Raw genomic sequence first — 26,038 nt, 5'->3', positions numbered from 1 at the left:
TTTTACGCGTTTATCGTATTTTAAACGGTTATAGTCACATTATGTCTTCAAAGGCTGGCGGCGGGAAAGGGGGGAAATCCAAGACTTCGTCAGAAGCCAAGGTTTTGACCACAAGGTCTTCCAAGGCTGGTCTTCAGGTGAGCAAGGAGAAGAATCCTTTGTTTGTTCATCTAAACACAATGATTGATGCATCCAATGTCTTGGTAGTTTCCCGTCGGTCGAATTCATCGGCAAGTCTTTCGTCAATTCGCAGACTATCGCCTCACTGTATTTGACAAGAGGCTAACATCATGTACAGATTTTTACGAAGCAAGAATGCAAATAACATTCGTATTGGGGCCAAAGCGGCTGTTTATGTGGCTGCAATCATGGAGTATCTGACGGCTGAAGTGCTTGAGCTTGCTGGTTTGTGTCATTTGAAATGAATCTGTTTTAGTTCTAACCTTTTATTTGCAGGTAATGCTGCAAAGGATCTGCGTGTCAAACGTATCACACCTCGTCATCTTCAGCTTGCAATCCGTGGCGACGAAGAGCTTGACCTTTTGATCAGAGCCACCATTGCCGGCGGTGGAGTGTTGCCCCATATTCACAAGGTACGTAGATAGTTTTGCGACCCGACCATCAATTGATCATATGTTGATATGAACATGTATAGTCCCTTGTCTCAAAAGGTGCTCCAATTAAGAAGCTTAAACCAATGGACGCTTAGGATTGTCTTTTAGCTGCTATACAATCGATTTGTTGTTACTTAATCAAATGTGAGGTAAAGCTACCAGATCAGCCACTCTTGACAGAAATGATCACTTTTGTTACTTGGTCTTGGGACATGGATGTAACAGATTAATCAGCATTAGTTCTTGTTTCTTCCAGCAATATGAACAAGATCAAAACATGGACGCATTCATAATTACATGTGCATATGTACATGAGCAACGTGTATGCACTGTAGCTCTAAATCGTTCCAAAACATAACACAACGACATATCACACAATTCCTTCGTACTCTTCTCACCAGTGAGGAAGCCAACCCCACACATATCCTAAGAACCAGTCAGTCAATTTAGATGATTCAAGCCAATGATATTTACCTTGTGATAAATTTCGAAGGTCCGTAGCATCTTCAATCAACTCTTGAACTTGCTTTTTTACAGTTAGAGGCTGCTCGGAATGCTCATTGAAGCCTGAGTGAGTGTGGGCATCAGTTTGAGGTTTGAGTACAATGCAGCGCTAGCTTACCGATAAGTTTTCTTTCTATCTGCGCAAGAACCTGTAACAAAGAATAAGCCAGGTTCAACCATAAGAAACGAAAGTCCACTGACCTGTAAAGCTTTACTATTAGTCATGCCAGTACTTGACACTTTGGCCATATAAGAATTGGTTTGGAGATAAGTAGCTATCAATGAGCCACTCATATTATCAATGACATTGGAATTCTTTTGCTCTGCTAAAGGGTGTCCTGCAATGCTCTGAGGCTTGACTAGAGTTGGGACGTGTCGTCCTGTCTCGGTTTTATGTGGATATAGCTTCTTTGCTGTCTTTTGCTCTTTTGCATCGTCTGCAAACTTGCCTTCTTGTGCATGAGGGATTTTTTGATCCTCCTCATTTGGATACTCTGCAGCTAAAGAGGGAGAAAGCATGTTAATAATACACAAATGATTTTTTGATGAAAACTCCTACTTCTAATCACTGCTTCTGATGCTATATCTTGATTGGCCTTATCGTCAAAGTTACTAGCAATTCTTTGAGTCCAACAATGAATGCTTACATTCCATGAAAGGAGAGGGTCATAAAGAAACGTCTCCAACATAGCAAGTAAAGTGCTGCGGCTATACCGCAATACATCCATGGTGATTAGTGAAGCTTGTTTAAATGATCCTCTTGATCCAGGGGTTTCCAGCCCTCCTCTAGAAGCAAGCTTCATTAATGACATCAATCGTCAGTATTTATGTTCAACATCATCAGCAACTAAGATTGCTAACCTCGAAGGCGTTTGTCATCATTCTAGTCAGTCGGAATGGGACCTTTTCAGGACAGAAAGGTCGTTCTTGCGCTATATTGAAAAGCTGTAGTCACATGTCAGAGTATGACATTATAAATCAGAAGAAAAAATTGGCCACTGACATCACCAAAATCAATGTGTAGCACCCCCCAGGTGAGTTGGTCAATCAGAATGTTGCTACCATGTCTATCACCCAAACCGATGATATACCCGACAAAACCTGCAAAGTCATTCATCAGCAATACCTGTATGAAAGGCAACTTATTAGTATTGTTACCCACTTGCAACGCCGATTGTTCTGGCAAAATTTGTTCTTCTTCTTATCCAAATGTCGGCGTCAGGACTTCTTTGCCAAAGAACATCTCTAAGATCGCCTATAAATGGTCTACATGTCAGACTCCTGATTCAAATGACGTCTCATCACACTGACTTTGGTTTGAATAGGAGAGAGTAGTTTTCAAACATTGTACCTTGGTGCTTAGAGGAAACTTGTCATAAGCACTCATTTCTGTCCATATATCAAACTTTGGGTTCCGCAGTTTAGTGAGGTAGGTATCCAGGTCGTACTGTGAATCGAGTATGTAAGATGAAATGAACTGAGAGTGTAAAAACTTACTCCTATTAGGGATGCACGCTCCTTGTTAGTGAGTGAGTGGTTCTTCTCTTTGTCTCTATTTGCTTGAATAATTGATTGTAACCTGAGGCATAGTCAAATCGCGCGTCTTCAACTATTACAGAAAAAACTTACTGCTGGGTGTTGGGTACCCAACTAACAAGACCTGCTGATGGAGATAGAGGTACAACCTCATATGGTAAAAGGTGTAAATTCCGACTAAAGGCGTCGGAGCGATGGTTGAGCAAAGTATTAATAAGATTGAATAATTGCATGATCCTTTCATGACCACGAAGATCCTCTTTCCCTGTGAGAGATATCAACAATTGTAGGAATTCATTTATTGGACGACGCACCTTTTAGAAGGAATGTATGATCATTTAAGTACGAACGAATCACAAGCTTTCGGGGAAGTTGATTGGAAGACAGAACATGCAGTGTAGGCCGGAAGCTGTCAATGAAGAGCTGGTCGTCAAGCTTGAGATGTGGGTCGTATTTGCCTACGTTGATCAATGAATTGGCGGGATTCCCCAATATCTGTATAACAGAAAGCTCACCAGGTACAGTCAAAATACAATCTCTTAGACCGAGAAGTCGAGGAGCGACACTGGCAAGATGTAATGTGACCCCAGGAAGTGTCCATTGTTTTAGTTGGGCGTCAAATTCTCCAGACAGCTATTTACTCTGTTAGAAAAGATACAGTGTAATAGGAAAATGACATACGCGAGATAATTGAGGGTATGCGTTGTTGACAAGACTTAATTGGCGAGTGGAGCCATACCGCACTAACATCTTGTTCACTTGTTGCAACTGCTCACCGAATTGCTGCACGAAATATTCTTCATCTGGAGTTTCAGGATACTATAATCATATATCAGTCTGACGCTGTTTAGCAGACGAGAATTGTTTTGTAGACTGAAACGGACTTTAAGTTTTTTCATCTGTTCCTCCCACATGAGCGGCACATCTTGCCAGCGTATTTCAGCCAAGTCTGAAATGTATACGTAACGATCAATTAGACTTTTCCATCTAGCAGTAATAAATTAGTCCACAGAATGAATTCAGCTAAAAAGAATATGAAGCTTACTTCTCTATCCAGGAGATAGACGTCCTTATCAGCTCTTTGCCGACCAACTCAGCTTGATTGACCAGACGTGTACCATCGGGCATGCTGCAAATGAAATCCATAATAACTCTAGCAGCTGTTTGGTGTTCTACTTTCTTCGTTTGAGTTGCCGTCAACAGAGGCCAAATCACAGCATGCGGATAATGTGAGGATATAGTCTTAAGGAGACTGATGAGGGTGAATTGAAGGTCTTTATGAGGTGTACCCAAACGTGCAATAAGCTGTGGAATGGCGGAGAGCCACGGTTCAATATCTGTCAGATTTAGCTGATTCTCGACCTCAACCAGGACCGCATGGTTCTCGCCAAACCTAAACCACAGTGTGACCAGCCGAAGCAGAGCTTTAATGACATACTCAGGGCTCTCCTTCGTCCGAGCAGCTTGGAATAGACCTGCTCAGTATTAGGAGTGTCGTTCGATTGTGGTTCAGCATGCATACCTCTCAATGCTGGAACAACTAAGAAGTTTTAATAAGATTATGTGTGTCTTCTCGATTCTTCGCCAACTCACTGTAGCTTCCTACTGCGACGCTATCAGATCGAGAAAACCCATTTTTTTCAAAAAGGGTAATGGATCTCTCTGCAAGGGAAAAAGCAGCGGTATGCCTACAGACATAATCAATCAGAGGTGTAACATGCAATAATAAAAGGTTTGCAAACCAAACAGGATCCAATTTAGAAGCCAAAGATGTATATGTTAGAACGGTTGATTGCTTATCCTAAAGATGTGTTGCTGTTAGTGTTATACAATTGACTGTCCTCTATGGACATCCTATTCACCTGTATCCAGTCGGAATCTTGTATCGCCGCTGTCCACTCCCCCAGGCGATAGAAACGCCGTGAGAGCGATTTTTTCTCGGAAGAGTCGTGTTCATTTGTGCTAGCAAGAGGCTGGAGACCTAATCCAGTGGCCTCAAGTTCATCCTTATTTATGTTGAGATGCTTCATATATCTATCAGTGTGATCATGAAGATGCTGTAACACCTTCTCCATTTCTTCTCGATCTTGTTTCTGATACGCTTCTTTCCACCTACAGAAACACTGTCAGTTGGTCCCCGAGAAGGCATCAAAGTACTCACTCAAACCTGAGCTTAGTATACTCTACTTTACATCCCTTTCAAAGATAGAACTTTAGTAATAACACACCAGATGTCGAAATTTGTTACGTACTGGAGGCGTAGCTTTGGGCGTGATTCGCTTTATTATTGTTTGAGCCACTTCATGCATTCCTGTGCTTTCACATAGTTTAGCAGTATTCAAGAAACATGATTGAAGCTCATAAGTTGATGGTGGACAAGCTAGGGTCCAGATTTCGAGCCGTTTCAGCCATGAATTAGCGTCTGCATGACTGCGTTTGAAGCGAGTTTTCCAAGTGTTAAGAATATTTTCTCTAAGTTCTGGTTGAGACTTATACTGTATTGCTTCCTGAAGTTCTACTAGAAACTCAGTTTTTGCAAGACTCTTTAGAGCCACTTGAGGTCCAATACCTAGCTGAGCTTGCAACTCATCATACGATAGGCTTTGGGCTTTATTGATGTGATGGAATGCAGAGGCATACTGCTCGTTATGAACATCGATAATAGCCTTGTAGAGTGATTTACTAGTCCCTTTGGGATGGAAAGCCAGATAATCTGCCATGGTATCAAAGTCTCCCTGCGTCGCCTCTAGTTCACATATGTCGCTGATTAGAAATATTTTGACTCACCATGTGCCAGGCGGCAGCCGTAGCCCAATGGGCAGTATTTCTTCTTTCATTATCGTCGAGGCCTTCAAAATATTCTTGTGCAAGCTTGTAACCTTTCTGAAAGTCACCAAGGGCATGATCTATTCGTTCAGTACTCAGTGAAATTACGTTTATGGCTGCAGCCATGCTTACAACAAATCATTTGAATATTGAATGAAGAGTACATTGTAATCTTTTGCCTCTGATCAATCTTGTTTTGGGCATCCAGAGCTCGTTGCCAATGACTCAGAGAAGTAATCCACATAGGCTCAGGTTCAACTTTCCAATCGTTCTCTAGCCACAGCAAACTGCTCCAGGCCGCGTCATATCCTGCTGAACCAACCCTATATATTTTTTAAAGTTAGCAGATTCATGACCATTGAGGTTAGCAACGTTACCTTATATTCGCTTCTACAAGATTAGATACGTTTTCCTGAGTAGGAAAAGCCTCCGCATTTTGTTCCATGTACCACAATATTATTCCAGGCAAAGGTTGATTGAGAGCACCTTGAAAATTCTTCAAAGCGCAGGTTTTGGCAGCCTCTTGCAGCGACGGCGAGAAGTTGACCTTTTCTTTAGAACAAAAAGCCAACAAATTTAGTATGGCTACTACAACGTCTTCGCTTAGATTGGCATCAGAAAACAAAGATACCAGCTTCTTGTCCACTGCGCTCTAAAACGAAATATCAGCGAGACCACCAATGGATAGTCAACATCAAACCCATGAATTACGCACCATGAAAGCAGCGTCTTCTTCCACTTGTTGGTAACATTTAAGAAAAGCCGTATGAAACAATTCATCATGTATAAGTTGCCCCAGCTAATTAAAATATTAGTTCAGACCAGGGTGTAACCAATAGCAGTGTAGTCCTGACTTACTCGAGAAGTAATGACCAGCTCTGGAACATTGCTCGCCTCAAGAGTGGCCTGGTAAAGATTGTGGAGCCAGACGGCGGGGCTATCATGGGCTGACACAAACAGAGTCTGAGACCACGCATGTTGAACGCTTCTTGGCTTTGGGGGGAGATTGTGTGCTAGAATCTCACCTAGTAATGGGTGTTGTTGGGATTCCGTGGGCTTGTCTGGAGCAACATCTTTTCCTTCCTACGCTAGCCAGTTAGCGCTTGTTGAAATTCGTAAAAACCAAGAAGCACATCAAGAGCACTCTTTGACCTATTTTCCTTATTGCCTCTTCTTATATTTATATCCAAACGTCCTAATACTTTTGCGAATTCCTCCATTTCCGATGCGTCCCGTTCTTTACTGAGAGATCTCAAAGGCTTCACAAGGCAGCTTTTCATGACATCCAGAGTTCCTGCGGCCTCATAAAGAAGTTTAAGTGCCTCTCTTGTAACTGTTCTCGGTTTCGTGACTTCTAGCCCTTTCAAGAGTAGAGGCAGCCAAATTGAGGATGTGTTGGCAAGAGCAGGGCGAAGCTTGGGACTAGACATTAGTCGAAGGCCCTCCAGCCATACTGTCTCATCTTCTGGGGAAGTGACTAAAGCCTGACAAATTAGAGGGACTGTTCGATGCAGAATATGGTGGTAAGTATTCCCAGACATCGCTAAGTTGGCGATAAAAGCTGAGAGCGAATTGGCTTATAATCTTCATGAAATGTTTGTGTCCAATCTTCCATGTTATGTGAAAGCTGCACTCCTTTCTACCTGAAAGTCATAAAGGAGCAAAAAAAGTTTTGATATGGATTACTACTTCAATAACCAACGGCATCAAATATAAAGTGATGATGTAACAAGAAGTACTTCCTCGCAATATCGTTATCATTGAAATTAATTAGTCTGTTTATTTCAATTTTAAAGACCAATTCTGTAAAAACCTGCATTCGCTGCTTCTCGTTAAGTCGCGCTATAGAGACAGTCGCTCAAGTAGATTGGTATCCGTCATGGTAAGAAGCTCATCTCTCTATTACAAGTAATTTGAAATCTGATTACTTGACACTTTTAGTCGTTGGCATATCTTGAACAAGAATCTACAAGTGGTATGATGCAAGAGATGATTATTATGGAAATTTCTTGACGAAATGAATTATATTGATAGCCCTACCCGATCACATTTGGAACGTTGCGTGGAGTTCCTCCAACAAAATTATATCAGCCTCTGCGGATGGTCATTTACGTATTTGGGATGCCGATGAGCTCACAAAGCCTGTATATGATATTTCTTCTCATCCGCTTGCTATTTCTTCCCTGTCAATAAACAAAAATGGACAACACGCATTAGCTGCTAGTCTTGATGGTACCATCGTCCTTGTGGATTGTGAGAGTGGTATAGAACTAGGGAGGGTTGATACGGGAAGAGAAGAGATCATTGATGGCGGCCATAGTAAGTGCATACAACTCGTTCCAGCGTAACGCTCCTTGATTACGGCTTTGTAGAGATACCTGCCTTCTCTTGTGCTCTTCATCCTCAATCCACATGCTTTGCTTGGTCTGGGCGTTCCTCTAAAATTGGGTTCAGCACAATACCAGGTGGAGATACTCTGACAGAATTAGGAAACAATGGGAACAACACCGGTAGAGGGGTCTTCACCCGGGAAAGTAAAGCGATTGAAGGCAGTAAAGGGAAGTTTGGTATGGACTTGCAATTTGTATGTAATCTCTATATATGTTCAATCAAAGATTCATCGTCTTACCATCTCTGTTTAAATTGAATAGTCTCCTGACGGTCGATCGTTGGCGTTATCCACAGAGCAAGGTCAAGTAGTTATCGTCGATGTCGAATCTCAAGCTGTTGTCGCTACTTATTCTTCTCACAACAAGGCAGTACGAACCATCTCATGGTCTCCGGATTCTCAAGTCAGTAACTAAATTTAACTGTGAGCGCCAAAAATTATTGATAAGTCTATGCAGTGGCTCTTCTCAGGTGCAGACGACAATCTTATTGTACTATACGATATCAGAGCTGGTTCGCAGTCGGATACTGGTGGGAAGGGGGAAGGGGCAGTTGCAGTGATGCAAGGTCACCAGAGCTGGGTTCTCAAAGTCGCTGCCTCACCAGATTCAAAATTACTGGGAAGCGGGTGCGTTCTGCTCAAATACTTTTCAATATAGACTTGCACTGATCTTGCAACAGCGGTGCTGACAAAGTTATCAAACTATGGGATATTGGTCAACGCAGCTGCGTTTCTACCTCCGCTGCTAATGCCGAAGTTTGGAGCTTCGCTTGGCAGCCCGAGGGCGCAACTTCTTTAGCACCTGGAAAGCAGTTTGCAGTTGCGGGAGACGACAATATCGTTACTTTATATCGTGCCGCCGGGGCAGCATAATATTGATATGCATTTTCATTTGTAACAGGCAATGGTGCTTGTAGGAATGTTTTGCTGATCTATCCAGCGTGTTCCACAATCTCTGTTATCAGCTTTCCGTCGACCACCTTGGTCTTCATCTGTTCCGGCACGGGCTTTTCTTCAAAGTCACCTCCTTCGCCTGTAGGTACAGATATGTTGATACTGCTCGTTTTGCTGGTAATGATCTCTATAACCTTCATGCACTCTTTGGAGAGATAAATTTGACCAGAGTCGGTCGTGTCAATCTGGATGGTAGGAATAGAGCCTGTAATTTGTACCTCAAAAGACGGGCATGAAGTGATTGACAAAGAGGATACCGCTGATTCCAAGACGATGGCAGTCTTCCTACATCCAACTGATCGAACGATGAATCAGTCAAGGAACAACTGTGATGAATCATCTTTACCCATGGTTATTGCATTGATTTTTCCACATATTTGTACAACGGAGTTTTTGCATCCGAAAACATGCACAGTATGGTGAAGCTCGGTCTTATCAATTTTGATTGATTTGTTATCTTCTTGGTTTTCCTGTTTATTTCTTACGTCAGCTATTCTCAAAGAAGGCAAACAAAATTGGCTGACAATGATCCACTTGTTGCCAGCCTCCAGCTCTATTTTAGCTGGTTTTTTAGCAGTAACGAATGAACCAGGTTTAGGTTTGACAGGGGGAGCAGGTCGCTTTGCGTTATCGGTAGATACTGTGCTACCAGAACGAAGCTGAGGATTCTTGTGAGTCATTTGAGATGGATCTACTTTGCGAAGGCCAGAAGTTACAGCACCACCTCGATTGAGATCGGCAAGTAAAGCGCCTGTTCCAGATGCTGAGGTAGTTGAAGTAGAAGGTTTACTGGCTGTGACAGCTGGAGCAGGGGAGTGAGGTGGGGCTGAGGACCTAGACGGGAAGGTTGATGGAGCTGGGGAGCCCTAATGTTATTAGATCTTCTGAAGACGCATACGCATTTACAGCTTACTTTTTGGTTCCACGCAACCCCAGTGGTGTGCCATTGCTTAACATATGACTGGAGAGTATCAAGTAGATCAATAAAAGACTTGCTCCAAGCAATAACGGCGGAATTGCTACGCTCTTATCAGCTGTCAAAGTTGGGCAATGAAACAATCATATATACACGAACGTGTTCTTGTATTGCTTAAATGCGCGATCGCACCAGAACTGTGTCGCGTTTTTCATCTCACCAATGACAGGTGCCGGTGTAGGCTTCTAACTTTTAGCAAGCATTTAAGTGAAATCAGCTTACAATTTGGACCCAACCCCAGGCTGCTACCCCTTCGCTCAATATATTAAAGCAAATAGACCAGTCATGACCCTCCTTGGACCGCCCAAACTTATCTTTGCTCTCTAGAATGTTTTGAATGATTTTGCCTTGAGGTTCAAGCAGTGGCCCAAGTGCGGCAGGAGAAACAGGCTCGCTATGATTGGATGCCAGGTGGAGAAAACTGAGCTGAGCTTCACAAAGAGGCTCGAAAAGCGATGACTATAGAGTCATCTCCTGCATCCAGGGTTGGAAACTCACGTGTTCAGCGACTAGACCGCCGACTTCTTTGGCCTGACCCAAAAATGCCTTCAGAGCTGCGTTAATAATCTCATTTTTGTAGGCTTGGACTGCGGGCGACACTGTGTTTATAGCTTCAGTAGCAGCAGAACAGGTTGGAACAGGAGGAGGAGTAGGAGGAGGTGGAGGAGGAACCTGGCCAGCAAGACCTTCATGAGTAACTGCTGTTGATATTTTAAGAGAGGAGGACTGAGAGACTGTAATGTCTTCCAGGCGACTAGTGACAGCTACATGGGCATTAGAATGATGGTTAAAACTATCACTTGGACTTCCTACCTTCCAAGCGTTTGCTGTTGAATAGGATCAAGTCAGTGTCATTGTGTCCACCATGACTTTACTCACAGAATAGTATTCATATTATTGATGCCATGTGAATTTCCATTCATGTTGTTGGGCGCTAGTCACAAATAGGAATGATAACAATTGTATCAACATTAGAGCATTGCTACAACTCAATGGTGTAGTCAAAGGGAATACCGTTTACGTAATTATATCTAGTTGTTTTGATTACCTTTTCCAAAATTATCTGGCACAAATTTATATTTTCGTCAACAACAATGATTCCGACACCTATCATTTCCCATTTGACTGAGAAAGACTACGAAAATGTTTATGAGCCTGCAGGTAAGACATCTATCAACCATGTATCGATACTCAACATGGGCAATCCTCAGAAGATTCTTTCATACTTCTTGATGCCTTAGAAGCAGACGTAGAAGAATTACGATCGTTGAAGCCCAGCATATGCTTGGAAATAGGGTACGTTTCTTACTTTAAAATGCTGATAGGTCTACTGAGTTAATGCTTAGTTCTGGTTCTGGGATAGTGTCTGCTTTCCTTACTAATCTACTTGGTAACGGCAATAGTTGTAAGCAACTTCTTATAGTGCGAATCTGTACGTTGATAACACAGATAGACAATATATCAACAGATATAAACCTATACGCATGCTCTACTACCTCACGCACCGGGACGGCAAATCAAGTACTCATTTCTCTCGCTGGCCTTGGTGCTTGAGTACATGTTGACTCAAGGTTAGCTCATCCTGGATCCAGTCGCATGCGATCTTGTACTGCCTTTTCTGCCCCGTTTAGCAAAGAAGATTGATGTACTAATTTTCAATCCGCCATATGTTCCGACTGACTCGCACGAGTGAGCATGGAAGTAAATATTCAGACAGATTTTAATGCGAAACCAAGGTTAAAATCCACTCAAGGCAAGAGAGACATCAGCGGGGCTTGGGCAGGCGGATTGGATGGCATGGATGTGACGAACAGAGTTCTTAGCCTACTACCCGTACACCATTTCTCAGGATGATAGAAAAGCGACTGTTTCTGACTCTTCTCATAGCAATTGCTCTCTTTCAACGGTTGTATGTATCTCGTTGCGATACAAGAGAACAATATTCCTGAAATATCTTCCATGATGTTGTCGCTTGGTTTACAAACAAAAGTATGTTCAAAAATTGACTTGTTAGCTGGATCAATATGAAACATTCTCTGACTTGTAGCCAAAGGAAATACTAAGACGTCGTGCCGGGCGTGAACACTTGTTGGTTCTTCGAATTGCAAAGCCAAGACAGGAGTCCGCTGCATGAAATGTGTTTTTACTGTCAAGCCTTCTGAAGAAGGATATGTACAACAGTATAGCTCAATTGAAATTATGACTTGCACAGAAATCACAAAGATAGGGAAATCATCACCGTTTCAGACTCTCGTCTTTGACGCAATATCCATCAACATCCATATTGCTACACCAGTCGAGTAGATTTTCGCGGCCTTGAGACACGTGGTGACCTGCCATTTGTAGCCAGCATATGACATCTCTCCGCAACAGTCTTCTGCTCCTCATCTCTTTTTGTCTCCAAGCGGGATGTCGAGTCTAAAAATTGATCCTTTGTTAAAACTACCTCCCCCTGTTGTTCCGCCTCATTGCAATTTAATTCTCCGTCTTCTTGGTTGTTAGCGAATTTTCGCTTCTGATGAGATTGTGTGGAATTGGCTGAGGAGGGTGTTGGCACTGAAAAAGTGTCATCAGCACCATTTATTGCTGTAGGAGGTGGCGATAATAGAGCGAGAGATATTGGTCGTCTTTGCTGCGAATCTTGAGCTTCGAGATGCCCGCTTTCCTTGCCATCTCTGCCGCCTTGGGAATCGAGTGGATCTGGCGTGGCCAAGTGAAGGTTAGTCATAGGCTGTGAGAAATCGTCTGAGCCTCCCATGCCACTTTCTAGATTTGTACCTGACGCTGTCGTTGGACGGTCCCATTGAAAGGGTGATTCAACTTCCAAATAAGAGTCTGAGGGGATAGGAGAGTCGAAAGACTGGATAGACCACATTGAATCACCCCCCAAACCAACTTGTTGAGACGCTGTCGGTTGTGATGTAGGGTCAGAGAGCCATTGGTTTCTCAAAGCTTGTTTCATGGTCAACCTCTTGGCCGGATCCTTCTCCAGAAGTCTAGCTACAAAATCAATAGCTGACACTTGTTAATAACACAGTATGCTCTCTACAGTCCAGTTCACCGTGAAACATACTTACCGTTTTTACTCATACCCACTTGCTCTAATAACAAAAGATCTGCTGGTTGGGTGAATCTTGCTCGAACACGTTGCTGTACACAAATAACTCAGTATTGAACGGCCTGCTGAGTAAAAGTGTCAAATACACACATCTACAGGTATTTCACTATCCTCATCGAAGGGTAGAGCTTTTGTCATCATACTGCGAGAAGTTATTCAAGAAAACATAAGGACCATGCGACACAACCAACCTGTACACAATTATTCCAACAGACCAGGAATCTACCACATTTTCGTATCCTGGTTGCTGTTTAGTCTGCATAACGACTTCGGGTGCCAAATACTGTGGCGTTCCAACCATGGAGACAAGCATAGTATTCGTATGAACTAACAATATAGGGCTAGGCATCTTTCTCTTTGGACTTAACTTCGGTGGACAAGAACTCACTCATTTTCGCGAGACCAAAATCCGCAACTTTAATTTTTGGACAACCATTATCTCCTTTGCTTAGAAGTATATTCTATAGAATTTATCAGCTGATCATCATGTTTTGAGTGACACAATACAACCTCTGGCTTAAGATCTCGATGTGTGATGCCTTTTGAATGCTAACGAAAAAGATATTACAGAGATAAGCATGGAAATTTTGATATTGGTATGCTACTCACTGTATAGGCCATTGCCCTACAGATTTGAATCGTTAGTTCAATGGCATGCTTCTCGGCTATCTGCAGGTTAGAGCGGAGTTATGTTCATGCAGTACTTCAGAAGGCGTACGTAACCCGCCACCACTCTCATTTGGCCATTGCATGATGTAGTCAAGAAGATCACCGCCGTCAACAAATTCAAGGACCAAACATATGTGTTGAGGATCCTCATACCAATCGATCAAACGACATATATTCTCCTAGGTACCCTTTGTCAGCGAAATGTCTCTTTAGAGACAGGAGAGGATATAGACATGTTCCAAGCTTCTCGTAATGTTAATTTCTCTATGGAATAGTTGAAGTGTCTTGGTATTCCCTGCAAAACGATGTTTCACAATTTGCTTCAATGGCGAGCTTGTCAGCAATGCATCAATTCACCAATTCTGAGAAATCTTACCTTAATAGCACGCATATCGCCGGTTTCCACGTCCACGGCTTTACGAACTTCTGCAAAGGTACCTTTTCCCAGCCTAGAATACATATTTCATCTCAGCATTATCTTATATGATTCTCTTTGAAAGCCTACCGTTCCAATAACTGGTATCTTTCAAAAACTTCGCCAACTTTACTAAGGGTTTCATGACTGCTTGTGTCTGTCCTGGAACCTTTACTTCCAATTGAGCGATAGATATACCGAACATCATGGTAATCAAGTGTTTCTGGATGACCCAAAGAAATCTCGTCTCCATGTTGTAACAACCGACGGACACTGACTCGAGCTCCATTGACAAAAGTGCCATTGCTGCTCTTGAGATCTTCTACCCATACTTCTGGTTCACGTTCCCCATCTTTCCATGCTTGGGTGGTTTCTGCTGATAATTCACTTCCGGTTGCGCTTTGTATGCCCAAAGTGAAGCGACAGTGGATATTAGACACTCTTTTCTCAGCAAGAATAACATCGTTTCTCGTAAGGGCATGTGGGCCCCGTCCTAGCTGAACAAAAGGCTTGGACCAAGGGACTTTGAGGATGTCTCGATCTGAATGTGTCGAGATAAAGATTGCCCCTACAGACCTTGAGTCAATGGAGAATCAATTGAGAGATTTGGAGTGTTAGTAGGGCGTACAATACTTGTGGCGTGGTTCTACCTGACTATTTAAGCAGCCTTGAGTATTTTGTGTCTGACTGAATGTAGGTTGTGATAATTGAGTAGGCTCAAAGATGTCATCGCTAGGTAGCTGAGACATGAATGATGGCGATGAAAAGTGTCTGAATAGCTGAGAAAGAAGTGAGCGAACTTGCTGTAATAGAAGTGAGTATGTTACAATGTTCACTGATAATTTTGTTTTATATTTTAGCCCTTCTTAACGCGTCTCTGGGATGTGGAGGCACGTGATTACGTAATACCAATCCCATGTCCACCTCCAAGTCTGATTCCTTTCTTTCGTTATATTCCATGAATAATCCTCTTGATAAGCTGATACATACAATGCCAGACATTGAGTCAAGAATGGAACCTTCGGAAACTGACGCAAATAGCGTCACTGCCTTGCCTTTAGCGGAAAAAAGTACTGCAGAGCCTGTAGCAGCACCAAATGTTCACCATGATCAGCAACCTAAAGTAGATACGAATACTTCTCCTGCCCCTATACCAAGCTCTGTTAATAATGCTCCTAGTCAGAGCGTTAATAGGAATGACTTTAAGGAAGAGGTTGATCAGGTTATGGATACTTTGAACTCATGGTGGGGTGGTGTCAAGAAGCAAGTATGTACATCCTCATTCACCAGCGATCCCCTTGCTAAACAGAGCTTAGTCCGCTTCGGCATTCACCACTTTAAAAGCCGATATTGATAAGACCGTCTCACAAGCTCAAGCTGATTTTGAGTTTTTGAAGACTGCCAAAATGGAAGTGGTACGCAAAGAATCGTCTTATCTGCCAATCACACAAGATGTTCCCATGAGTGATGAAACACAAGAAACAAGCCAGCCAAAACTTGTTGACAAGGGGAAAGGAAAAGAGTCAGCGCTTCTGCAACAATCGCCGTCAGAAGAGCAACCAGGCGGTACGGCTTTCTTCGAACTACTTGCAACCTCAACATTACAGTTTCAAAATTCTATTCGATCAAGTTTGAAATCAACCATAGAAGCAGCAGCTTCTAACCCTACACTATCAAGTCCTCAAGCTATTCGCCAGCAGTTGGCCCATAATTTGCGTCTTTCTTCTGCTCGCGAAAACTTGCAGTTGTCCGTCAAGCAAGCTGAAAAGCTGGCCGAAGAATACTTGCGTAAAGGTGACCAATGGTTCAAAGGCGCTGAAAAGTGGATGGAAGATGCAGTCAAAGTCGTTCCCCCTAACGAAGAGGAAACACACATCGTTAGCTTAGGGTGGGATGGTAGCGACTGGTATTCGTTTTCCACTTCGAATGATCTTGGCAATGAGAAGCATGACTCCAGATCCTTGCGATCTCACGCACCACTTACATCACCAGCTAGTTCACGGAAGGATGCACTCTTGCAACAACTTCGCGAAGATAAAGGCCTTCTCATGGTCGACCCGGAGGGCGAGAACGAAACTGAAAAGAGGAAAGCAGAATTTCGTGAATGGGTCAAAGATCACTGGGAACATGAAATGGCAGAAGGAAAGCTCAAAGAAGAAGGCTTTGTTGGAGAGATTCGTATGGAGTTAGGTTAGTTATTCCCACAATTTTCTTTCCCAGCTGAATAAATGTTGCGTCTAATCATATCAATCACAGTACCTGAGCATCTAACGGATATACAATTCTGGCAGCGGTACTTCTTCCACAAACACATGATTGAGGCAGAAGAGCAGAGGAGAAAGCTTCTGCTTCAAGGTAGATAGCGTTGTATGCTTTCCGTTATTCTTGCTGACTGTATACCAGTCTCTCAACAGGATCAGGCTGACGACTTCAACTGGGACGATGAGCCTGAAGAAACAACGCCGCCCAACAAAAGCCGTAGTTCTCCTGGAAGTTCTACCGATGTAACCACTCCCAAAGTTGTAGACAAGAGTCAATTGCCTCCTACAAACAATGCCGAGAAAAAGCCGATCATATCTGTGATTGCTAGTCCTCACGATTCTGAAGAAAGTTATGATTTGGTTAGCGATCAAAGTGGAAAAAATGCTAAAGTCTTGCCTCCTACTGAAGATGAGGATTCCGATTGGGAGTAATGAAAGGGTTTTTTCAGAGTATTGTTGTATATGTCATACGAATGCCATTGTTTCCATCACTCAATATCTCAGAATCTGTTGTCTAATTTGTTAAGTTTGGATTGTTCTGTTTTCAGTTGCTATCCTCTCGAAAAAAATATCCCTCGTTTAACCTATACATCATCCTCCCTTACTATATCATTAATATTTCACTTGCGGGAGATGTGGCCCACTCCATACATCACATAGTTTTCATGACGACTTTAAGTCTACTACAGCTACAAGCTGTACTCAAATTGTTCAAACACTCTGTCGCATTTGATTTCTCATTCAGATTGTTGTGCTGTTACTTTTAAAGCTATGTTGTACCATGTTGCACTGCAACATTGCTGACAGAACGCATACCTACAGACTTTCTAGGGAAACGTTTGTGCTATATGAATAAATCAACAAATCTCGCCTTAAGTGTAAATGGCCAAAAAAGTTTGATGTGCTCCTGCCAACTATCCATGGACAAATCGCTTGTGATAAGTTATCCATACCCTTACAGCCTTTAGAGACCTAGCAGTATTCCTGTTCTTGATGACATGGACCAATAAAATCTCATGCAATATATAAGAATATAATTTCATAGTGACCTAGGATGAGATATTGAGCAAAGCCAAATTCAGCTCGTTCACTGTCCAACTTGTAGCCGTAAAATGCAACTTATTCTCTGAAAGTGCAAGGACCTATGCAGTATCACTGTATTGGCAACTATCAAAGGACGCAGCACCTGATGGTCTGGAAAGCGATTGTGCGCAGCTTCAAGCACCCATTTGTTGTGCTTTGAAGCTCAAAGGAAAACTTCAAGTCTCTAGACAAAGTTGGCATTGAAGAGTATATAGAGAGGAGTGAGTGGAGCGATTATGTCCATATGTTGAGACAATAATGATCAAAGAAGGCGTGCGAATCCTATGCTGTGAAAGACAATATGCCATGTTATAAGCAAGCCTGCAAAGAGTTTAGAGACGCTTATGAATCCAGATAATAGGATGTAGATGTTTGAGCTGAGAATGGCAGTCGTAAATATCGTGGATATCCATAGCTGATATGCAATGTTGTTGTTATTTTTCGGGATAGTTTGTGCATAGTTTGGCAGCATAAGATAATATGAATGATGAGTAATGAATCAAAAAAAAGAAATATATAAACATATAGAAACAATGGGGGTAGTCAATTCCACTTAGGGTTGTCAATTCTTACATGAAAAGGACGGAAGCAAATGCTTTTCGTGACAACTACCGGATCGGGCAATCTTTTGGACGAGAAATTGAGAAACCAATTTTGCCTTTTCGTTTATAACACCTTCTTTTACATCTACATTTCTTCTCTCAGAGATCAACTACAGGTATGTCGAAAGCAACAGCAACCTCAGATTAGTCAGGCAAATCGAGTGGTAACCCTAGACCGCCGCCATACCGCTGCGTTGCAGAGATATCAGTCGCTCCTTCGATCCCATCTCATCCTCAAGCTTCCGGCACGTTAATGGGTCCTCCTGCTTCTACACAGCCCCGACAGACCCAAATGCCAGCCAGTACACGATTATTTGTCCCTTTGAAACCGCCAGGGATGTCAATGTTGGCTCGACGTCCAGAAGGACTGGGACAATGACACTACAGTCGCCTCAGAGGACGGACGACTTTGATATACGGATATGGGACGTATTTGGCAATGTCACTTTCGATTTTTCACGACAGACGTTGGTGGTTACTGTAGCTGGAAATGCTTGTGGAGTACTATGTAGGTAGCTTGCTCATCGTAAGAGGTATGAAGAAACGCAGCAAGTACAAGTGCATGATGATTGAGATACGCATTATGTATGAAGAGTCTTCACAGCTAAGATCTGATCCCGCAGATGATCACGTGACGTTTCTGAAGAGGATAGTCAATTCTGACATACAATGTAAAATTGAACAGGTTTAGAATTGACTTCCCCAAATATTTAGAGCTTTTGTTTTTTTCTTTAATCACGCTTATTGTCGTGTACGTTGCATTGTACGCAACAGAGCTCACTCATGTTCAACCGACAGGAATTTTTGACATGGTTTCAAGAATCAGGCGGCTGGTACAACAAAGACCTTGTGGATCTTGTACCATTTCCAGGAATGGGTTATGGTGCTATTGCCATGAATGATATTCCTGTGAGTCAAGGCTTTCTGTTTTGCCTATTTCCTAAATGGGCTGGTACAAAAACTTACAAATGGTCTGGTTTCTCAATTCGTAGGAGGATGAACCTTTATTCCACATTCCGGATGATCTTATCCTTTCACCATTCTCCTCAGATCTCAAGAATCGATTGAGTCGGATGGAATGGGATCATTTAGCCCATGGATGGGCACAGTTAATATTGGTTATGATGTGGGAAACAATCAAAGGGCCGAAAAGTCGCTGGTCTGCTTATCTTGGTTAGTTCTTTCATCACCATGGAACAAAAAAAATTATGACAGACACAGCATTTCAGCAAATATGCCGCAAAGGTTTGATACGCCTATGTTTTGGTCAGAAGATGAAAAAACAGGTCTTTCAGGAACAGATATCGAACGTGAGTATTGGTCAGTGCTCGTTAAGCAGCATCCTAACCAGAATAAACCCATAACATGTCATAGTTCGCATTGGCAAGGAGGAAGCTGAATTGGAATATAAAAACACTGTCCTACCCATCATACAAGTAAGAATTTGTAAGACTTGGCTTGCATCAGCGGAGTTGACTTTGTTCAGGCCCACACAGAGCTATTCCCAATTGATTCTCCCCATACGACTATTGAAGCTTTCCATATTCAAGGATCTCGCATATTATCACGGTCATTCACTGTACCGACGTCACACTTTGGAAGCAAGTCTTCTAACGAGGGTAGTGACGATGAAGAAGATGACGTAGCGGTGATGATACCATTTGCTGATATGCTGAATGCTGCATGCGGAAAGGATAATGCGCATCTTTTTATGGACGAGTTGTCTCCACAACACTCTGCTAAGGGGGTTTCCATGAGAACAACTAAAATTGTGGAAAAATCAAAACAAATTGTCAGTTATTTTTCGACAATATTTGAGGAAATAGTGGTTAACGCAGTTGCAAAATCAGTTTAACACATACGACTCCCCACCTAATTCTGAATTACTTCGAAAGTATGGCCATGTTGATGTATTGCCACTTCCCTCCCCACTGTTGGCACTATTGGAACCCTCTGAAATTGATATCTGGCCATATGGTAATCCAGCAGATGAAGTCCTTCTTCCAGGTGATCTCATCGTTAATTGCGTTGCAAAAGAGTTGGATGACAAGGTCGACGAAAGCTGGGAAGGCGATGTTCAAGAAAGGATTGATTGGTGGCTTGAAGAGGGCCAAGATGAGTATGTTGATCAACCTGTTTTTTTAATTTGAGATACCCTGAGATTACAATCTTATGTTTTGGTAGTGTTTTCCCTCTCAGCTTGTCCCCAAGTCTTGATACGAATTTAATCTCTTTTATACGATTGTTGCTTTATGATAATGAATGGCAAAAAGCAAAGAAAAAGGGAAAAATTCCCCGGTCTGCTGTGGATGATACTGTCGCTTCTATATTGATCCGGGCAGTGCAGCAAAGACTTGGTCAATACAAGAACAATATTCAGGTTTGTTGCTTATTGCACAATGATTTCAATATACGATACTTACAAGTCTTTGAATAGGACAACCTTAATTCACTTCAGACGTTTTTGGCAATGTCCAGTCCAGAAAACTCATCCAAAGAACCATGGGAATTGCCACAGACGAGAGCATTTTGCGCCACAGTTGTGAAACTTGGTGAACAACGGTCTCTGCATCTAGCTGCAAGAACTATACCTCAGGCGAAAAATACTAACGATGATTCCAAAAAAAGGAAAATACAGTCATCACTTACACGAGGGATGAACAAAAGGCTATCATAATACGTTTTACATTATGAAGTAGTGTCATGAATATTACCAATAATTAATATCCACGCTCTGTACCAAAAGGTCACAATAATGCAATCTACGTTGCATTATTATTTATTGGCTATATTCCATGTCATAATTCCAAGGTTCTGACAAGTAGTATTTTTTAAAGTTATTATTAATCTCCCCTAAGCCCAAGCACTGAACTCTAGACTTTACGAAGTTGTTACGATCCTGACATCGGAGGCCTTGGATCCGGAGCAGGAGGACGATGGCGAGAGGCGAAATTAAAATTCGTGCTAGAATCGACGATGATAATTGGTCTTGAGGTTGTTGATAGTGTTGGATGTATGAAAGTGGTGAGGCCTAGTGGTATAACATATAATAATTGATCCTCGAAGAGGATCACACATTGTATAAGCGATTCTTATATATTTATGTAATGGATCAATATAAACAAACAATAGAAATTAGAAATTCAATAGAATTGTCCTTGCCAATGTTGAGATTCTGCGCTGTGTAATGAGTGAAGAAGTGCAGCATATGTGTGTCATGAATATTACCAATAATTAATATCCACGCTCTGTACCAAAAGGTCACAATAATGCAATCTACATTGCATTATTACTTATTGGCTATATTCCATGTCATAATTCCAAGGTTCTGACAATGTGCAGGGTCGTAAGAGTATCATACGTCAAACATACGTCTCTACCTTAACCTCTTAACTATTACTTGTCCACCAATAGTCTTAAGCCAAAGACATTCTATCTAATCTTGGTAAGACTATGGGCTGGCTCGCTTTCAGAAAGTCAAGATTTGTTGGTAGCAGTAAGGCTATAATGATATGAAGCAGTAATTCTTCATCCTCGGCCATAGAATTTGCATGAAATACCACGTCCCGTCCGATCCGTGAAGTCAAGTTGCATATCGCTCGGTTAGTACCAAGGTGGGGGACCACTTGGGAATCCCGGGTGCCGAGGTTTTTTTGGCCTCCTCAAGTATCCTCTTGTTCTTAAATATTGCAGACAAGCTTTTTGTCAATTTAGAAGCAAATTCTAAACTCCTTTGAATGCTTTGCTTATTATGAATCATTTGAGTGACCTGTTGTTGCAAAAGACGTTGATTATGTTATTTAGAAAATAGATGCAACATATGGGTAAAAATGATTAACGCACATCATTGAACCCCTGGAAAGATTGAATGACTCCCAAGGTGTCTGTTTATACTTTGCAGCTAGTTAGCATAACCAGTTCAAGAAGCACCAAGAGAGACTACTGAAGAATCAATAGATCATTAATTTATGAGAACGTTATGATCCTGCATCCGTACTATTCTATCTTCCCCTGTCGTTCTGTGCAAGGTTGCAACACAGGTCGGGTCTGTCTATCGACATTCAGTTCGTAGATACATGGAAAATGCTCGTTGGGTATATGATCCTCTTCGTGGATCAATTTATCAAATGTGGGTCATAACTTTGGAGTTATGACATGAAATATAGCCAATAAATACTAATGCAACTGTCAGGAATGAGGTTGTTCTTGGGCTTGATCTGGGAGTCCTTGGGACGAGTGGAGTATCTAGGAGTATCTATCTCAAATAGATGAAGACAGCTATCAAGATTCATTCCTTGGGGAACTATGAACCACAATCCCTTCCTTATATCTTGTTTGCTCTGCATCCTTCAGCCAGGTTCTAGTTCAACCAACTATACCATTCCTCTGCATACACAGTATGCTGTGTTCTTATATCCTTTCCTTGTACATGGTCCTGACAGCAACTCCGATGGCATTAATTATGACCATGTGGTTGAGAGCGTGGGATTTAGCTATTGGTGTTTTTCATGATATTGTGACTATTAAGCTTCGGCACTCTAACAAGCTTGTCTTTAGTTACCAAGAGCACTTGGAATAAAATTCACCGTTGATTCACACTCGGGTCTTGCTGCCGTGTTACTACTAAAGACTGTAAGTATCTACCGCCTTCTGCTCTAAATTCCAAGACCACCGTTGTCGGAATTGTAAAATATAGCCTGTTTTAATTGAAATCCGGGGAGCAGTGAAAGATTATGCTGTCCATCGCATTGAGTGTTATTTTGATAGTATATAAGAATTTGGGCATAAGAGGGAGGCAGTGGGTATGTAGAGTAGTCATAAAAATATGAAAAACCAAAATTAGAAGGAAGAAAAAGAAACCATCAAGAACCAGCAGAGGAAGGTAAACAAGTATTCTCTAATAAGGGCTATTGACGATCTCGTTACGAGACACCCTATTTTTTGCTGAACTAGGCAATGAACTTCTAGGAGCAAGTGATGAACGCGTTGGCTATACGACTATCAGGACACAATCATAGCAGATCTTGGCCAAGTTGGGTATCATGCTTCAACAGCCTATTATCAAAGAGAGATGTTTAACATACCTTCGCAAGGTCTTTCTTATTGGCCATGAGGACATTGTGCTCGAGGGCGACAATGATGTTTTTGTCTGCACCAAACTTGAAATTGTCTGCTACGACGCGCGAATCATATTGCTTTGAATAAAGAGTTCATGTCAGTGGACAGAAACTGGAGCGGAAACAGCCTATACCTTTATTTGGTAATCATCCGCACGTCCTTGCTTGAGTGTCCGGAAATTCCCTACAACAAGTGGTAAATGATTTGAGCGAGTTTTGTGGATCGTTGTCTTTACATGTAATGACATAGTTTCCAGTTGATGTCACAATTGCCTTTTCAGCATCATTGATGCCTATGTTGAATCTACTCGACCATTTTAGCGATATACGAGGTGTTTGAGGAGGTAAGGCACCATACCTTGCTGGGGTAAAAGATACAGGGTCTTTCATATAAGCAACATGCTCAGATTTCAGTTGAAGGCGCCTCGGTATAGGCTTGCTATCGCTAGGAAAACTGCGATCAAAACCAAGAGAGCCTTTGTAACGACCATCTCCAATGAGAGTATCAATGAGCAACAAATATGTTTTGCAAGTAGCAACAAGCCATCGGCCATCTGCAGAGACATCCACCCCAATAATAGGATCGCCAAGTGCCGGCAGCGCAGTCTAACGAATTATCAGCAAAATAATACTCATATTTTATTGATATACTTTGGCATTTTTTCCAATTGAATCGAACAGTCTGAGATCTCCTTTGTTGCTTGCAACCACCAGTTTGCCTGACTCTGTCGTGGTAGCAGCAGAAAAGTCATTCTTAGTGGCATACTGCTTAAATTGGCTATCCACCAGCTTATTTCCAGAGACCCTTGGGTCAATTCTGAAAATACCATTATGGGCTACCAAACTATAAGTCAATTTTCTAATTAACACGAGAAAAGCATACAATGGCCAACAAGAGTTTGCTGGGGATTCATCTGGGCGTATTTCGTCCTTTCTTCCATATAAGCACTGAGCTTTCAAACACAAATCCCAGTACACTCACTCCGGTAGAATATTGCTAACTTCCACAAAATCAGAAACTTTCCATTCATCTACGACTTTGCCATATTCCAAGTCCATGCGATATACCGAGTTTTTATTGTTGGGGTCGAGCAAAAGCATATCAGCATCCTGATTATGAAGCATAACCTGATCATGCAACCATCAGTATTTTGCTATATTGATGCTACATGGAGAATAAGCCAACATGCTTTTTGAGGTGAAAACGTTTTGCCCTCTGTATTTTTGATGTGATCTATAGCTGTTCGAAATTTGAGCCGATCTCCATCATGGGCGAAGACACCAATCATATCTCCTCTGGTGACAAAAGATTGATCGTTCTTGTACCCGACTGCCAATTGCTCATTTTTAGAGCCTCGTTTTAGATCACTTTCATCTTCTGATATAGCTTCTTCATCTGCATCATGATCGCTTTCATTTCCCTCTTGATCTGACCCATCTTCATATTCTTCATCCGGCTCGAACATCTCAATGTCTTCGTATGCTTCTTGAATATATCGTTGCTCATCTGCCTTTGCTTTGGCATAGTTTGTTTTGTTCTTGCTTTCCCACATAAAAATGGTAAACTTGTCTTTCCACTCACCAAACACATCCTCCTTGAACCGAAGGCACCATGTCATCGGAGGAAGACCGTCACCCTCACGGAAAGTGAACATGAAAGCTTGGTTGTTCTAGCCGTTTTGTCAGATAGCTTTTACAACAAAATTCATATGTCGGCTTAATCACATACCATATCAAACCTTGCATTCAGGTCTGCATCAATCGGAACAGAGATAAAAGGAGTAGAACCTTGTCTAACGATGATCCAGGCTGCATCGCGATTAGTGGCGTACAACACATTGACAATATGACTGACTTTCAAAGGGACCATTTTCTGCCAAATCTGCATGGACGTTCGATTCCTGTATGACAAACAAATCGGTTTCTGTGTCAAAAATATAAAGTTCTGCAGGAGCTTGATGGAGTACAGGAACATCCTTGAAAGGATCTTCTTGTATAGCAAGTGATGAGAGTTGCTCCTCAAAATCAGAAATTCCAACTGAATCTTTCACCTCGCTCTTCTCAATAGCTACGATTGGCGTGACAGCCTCTGTATCGTACTTCAATGTTTGTAATTCTTCATTGGATGCTTCTTCATGGGAGCGAAGGTGTTTCTAATATGTAACGTCAGAAAGGCGCTATGAAGTGATGATACCCTTACTCGTTCGTACATGCAGTGAAGAAGAGTTAGCTCAAATAGCGAGTTTGTCGCCTTGGGAACAGACTGATCACGAATGAGATTTGTTTGCTGGTACCTCGAAAATTACAAAGACTGACCTTGCTGCTCACGAACTCCCATAGATCACCATCTTCTCCGCTGAGATCCTTCCAAGAACAGGTAGGGTCACCATCGAGAGAGCCAAACCTGAACTGCAATGCTTGGTCTATCAGGAAAACACGCTCGTCGTCCGCTATGGTGTGCAAGATCAGACATTGAAAACTTTGTAGCTAGCCGTCTGAGATTATACACACTTTCTGCATCATCATCAAGGAGTTGTTCCTCTCCTTCATCATAGGCGCGAGTGATAACCAACTGATATTGATATTCTACACCTGTTCTGCGAATGGTTGCAACGGCGTCTTGAAAACTTTGGATGTTCAGCGCAAGTTCGTGTATCCAATGTGGCTTACATGCATTCTCTTGATCCTTTGATACTGTCTGGCCGAACAAGATAGAGCTGACCAGCCGGGATCTGCATTAGTTCTGGGTTGGCTGGGTTTCCCCACATTTTGCCGAGCACTACAAGCACCCATAAGCGCAGTCTGCAACAGGCGCCTGTTTACTTACACGACTTAAGTACAAACATAGTGATTGTTGCTGGGAGTAAAATTGAAAATACAAGTAACAGCAAAATACTTTCCAGTGGTGGCAAAAAGCGTTACTGTTGTGGATGACAACCAAATTAATCACGTGATTTAATGTTTGATATTCCAT

The 26,038-nt window shown here is 42.1% G+C and overlaps 9 protein-coding genes and 1 non-coding gene across 10 annotated transcripts; 6 read left to right on the top strand and 4 right to left on the bottom strand.

The window, feature by feature from the left end:
* Nucleotides 1-41: 41 nt before the first annotated feature.
* L203_101121 (histone H2A.Z) lies at nucleotides 42-709 on the top strand (the record flags this gene model as incomplete). The annotated part of the gene is made up of 5 exons (XM_066210566.1): nucleotides 42-137; nucleotides 208-230; nucleotides 299-405; nucleotides 457-593; nucleotides 656-709. 5 exons carry the CDS (start codon nucleotides 42-44, stop codon nucleotides 707-709), a joined length of 417 nt encoding a protein of 138 aa, XP_066066663.1.
* Nucleotides 710-1,008: 299 nt separating this feature from the next.
* Nucleotides 1,009-7,021, bottom strand: L203_101120 (uncharacterized protein; the record flags this gene model as incomplete). Its single annotated transcript, XM_066210565.1, has 30 exons — nucleotides 1,009-1,040; nucleotides 1,089-1,181; nucleotides 1,237-1,267; nucleotides 1,320-1,618; nucleotides 1,678-1,714; nucleotides 1,766-1,915; nucleotides 1,980-2,063; nucleotides 2,122-2,219; nucleotides 2,281-2,373; nucleotides 2,430-2,565; nucleotides 2,616-2,697; nucleotides 2,748-2,919; nucleotides 2,969-3,112; nucleotides 3,170-3,287; nucleotides 3,336-3,473; nucleotides 3,539-3,641; nucleotides 3,700-4,047; nucleotides 4,093-4,129; nucleotides 4,177-4,194; nucleotides 4,248-4,342; nucleotides 4,397-4,455; nucleotides 4,517-4,766; nucleotides 4,816-4,850; nucleotides 4,907-5,389; nucleotides 5,442-5,560; nucleotides 5,613-5,803; nucleotides 5,858-6,132; nucleotides 6,196-6,279; nucleotides 6,339-6,563; nucleotides 6,614-7,021. The coding sequence occupies 30 exons, from the start codon at nucleotides 7,019-7,021 to the stop codon at nucleotides 1,009-1,011; spliced, it is 4,437 nt and encodes a 1,478-aa protein (XP_066066662.1).
* A 338-nt stretch (nucleotides 7,022-7,359) lies between these two features.
* Nucleotides 7,360-8,742, top strand: L203_101119 (uncharacterized protein; the record flags this gene model as incomplete). The annotated part of the gene is made up of 7 exons (XM_066210564.1): nucleotides 7,360-7,362; nucleotides 7,422-7,455; nucleotides 7,515-7,799; nucleotides 7,853-8,064; nucleotides 8,132-8,272; nucleotides 8,327-8,496; nucleotides 8,550-8,742. The coding sequence occupies 7 exons, from the start codon at nucleotides 7,360-7,362 to the stop codon at nucleotides 8,740-8,742; spliced, it is 1,038 nt and encodes a 345-aa protein (XP_066066661.1).
* Nucleotides 8,743-8,801: 59 nt separating this feature from the next.
* L203_101118 (uncharacterized protein) lies at nucleotides 8,802-10,722 on the bottom strand (the record flags this gene model as incomplete). Its single annotated transcript, XM_066210563.1, has 8 exons — nucleotides 8,802-9,118; nucleotides 9,170-9,293; nucleotides 9,348-9,689; nucleotides 9,737-9,842; nucleotides 9,899-9,984; nucleotides 10,298-10,563; nucleotides 10,613-10,626; nucleotides 10,679-10,722. 8 exons carry the CDS (start codon nucleotides 10,720-10,722, stop codon nucleotides 8,802-8,804), a joined length of 1,299 nt encoding a protein of 432 aa, XP_066066660.1.
* A 171-nt stretch (nucleotides 10,723-10,893) lies between these two features.
* L203_101117 (uncharacterized protein) lies at nucleotides 10,894-11,933 on the top strand (the record flags this gene model as incomplete). Its single annotated transcript, XM_066210562.1, has 8 exons — nucleotides 10,894-10,960; nucleotides 11,011-11,095; nucleotides 11,146-11,204; nucleotides 11,253-11,320; nucleotides 11,376-11,488; nucleotides 11,536-11,632; nucleotides 11,687-11,788; nucleotides 11,853-11,933. 8 exons carry the CDS (start codon nucleotides 10,894-10,896, stop codon nucleotides 11,931-11,933), a joined length of 672 nt encoding a protein of 223 aa, XP_066066659.1.
* Nucleotides 11,934-12,086: 153 nt separating this feature from the next.
* Nucleotides 12,087-14,750, bottom strand: L203_101116 (uncharacterized protein; the record flags this gene model as incomplete). The annotated part of the gene is made up of 12 exons (XM_066210561.1): nucleotides 12,087-12,814; nucleotides 12,877-12,949; nucleotides 13,008-13,059; nucleotides 13,109-13,244; nucleotides 13,306-13,378; nucleotides 13,428-13,466; nucleotides 13,527-13,582; nucleotides 13,636-13,765; nucleotides 13,820-13,906; nucleotides 13,963-14,035; nucleotides 14,092-14,569; nucleotides 14,630-14,750. 12 exons carry the CDS (start codon nucleotides 14,748-14,750, stop codon nucleotides 12,087-12,089), a joined length of 2,046 nt encoding a protein of 681 aa, XP_066066658.1.
* A 242-nt stretch (nucleotides 14,751-14,992) lies between these two features.
* L203_101115 (uncharacterized protein) lies at nucleotides 14,993-16,694 on the top strand (the record flags this gene model as incomplete). The annotated part of the gene is made up of 4 exons (XM_066210560.1): nucleotides 14,993-15,268; nucleotides 15,318-16,191; nucleotides 16,258-16,356; nucleotides 16,405-16,694. The coding sequence occupies 4 exons, from the start codon at nucleotides 14,993-14,995 to the stop codon at nucleotides 16,692-16,694; spliced, it is 1,539 nt and encodes a 512-aa protein (XP_066066657.1).
* Nucleotides 16,695-18,730: 2,036 nt separating this feature from the next.
* Nucleotides 18,731-20,624, top strand: L203_101114 (uncharacterized protein; the record flags this gene model as incomplete). Its single annotated transcript, XM_066210559.1, has 8 exons — nucleotides 18,731-18,856; nucleotides 18,940-19,120; nucleotides 19,177-19,257; nucleotides 19,322-19,383; nucleotides 19,434-19,739; nucleotides 19,798-20,066; nucleotides 20,132-20,327; nucleotides 20,385-20,624. 8 exons carry the CDS (start codon nucleotides 18,731-18,733, stop codon nucleotides 20,622-20,624), a joined length of 1,461 nt encoding a protein of 486 aa, XP_066066656.1.
* An 856-nt stretch (nucleotides 20,625-21,480) lies between these two features.
* Nucleotides 21,481-21,596, top strand: L203_101113. Its single transcript, XR_010725526.1, has one exon. It is a non-coding gene; the product is annotated as a 5S ribosomal RNA (ribosomal RNA).
* A 1,248-nt stretch (nucleotides 21,597-22,844) lies between these two features.
* L203_101112 (uncharacterized protein) lies at nucleotides 22,845-25,910 on the bottom strand (the record flags this gene model as incomplete). Its single annotated transcript, XM_066210558.1, has 16 exons — nucleotides 22,845-22,937; nucleotides 23,032-23,142; nucleotides 23,199-23,248; nucleotides 23,301-23,368; nucleotides 23,423-23,670; nucleotides 23,716-23,900; nucleotides 23,948-23,994; nucleotides 24,047-24,192; nucleotides 24,255-24,734; nucleotides 24,794-24,873; nucleotides 24,920-25,217; nucleotides 25,265-25,327; nucleotides 25,381-25,514; nucleotides 25,576-25,691; nucleotides 25,735-25,843; nucleotides 25,892-25,910. The coding sequence occupies 16 exons, from the start codon at nucleotides 25,908-25,910 to the stop codon at nucleotides 22,845-22,847; spliced, it is 2,247 nt and encodes a 748-aa protein (XP_066066655.1).
* Between the last annotated feature and the right edge of the window lie 128 nt (nucleotides 25,911-26,038).

This window comes from Cryptococcus depauperatus, chromosome 1 (assembly GCF_001720195.1).
Source record: "Cryptococcus depauperatus CBS 7841 chromosome 1, complete sequence".
NCBI lineage: Eukaryota > Fungi > Basidiomycota > Tremellomycetes > Tremellales > Cryptococcaceae > Cryptococcus > Cryptococcus depauperatus.
This window is presented reverse-complemented; position numbering and strand designations above follow the sequence as displayed.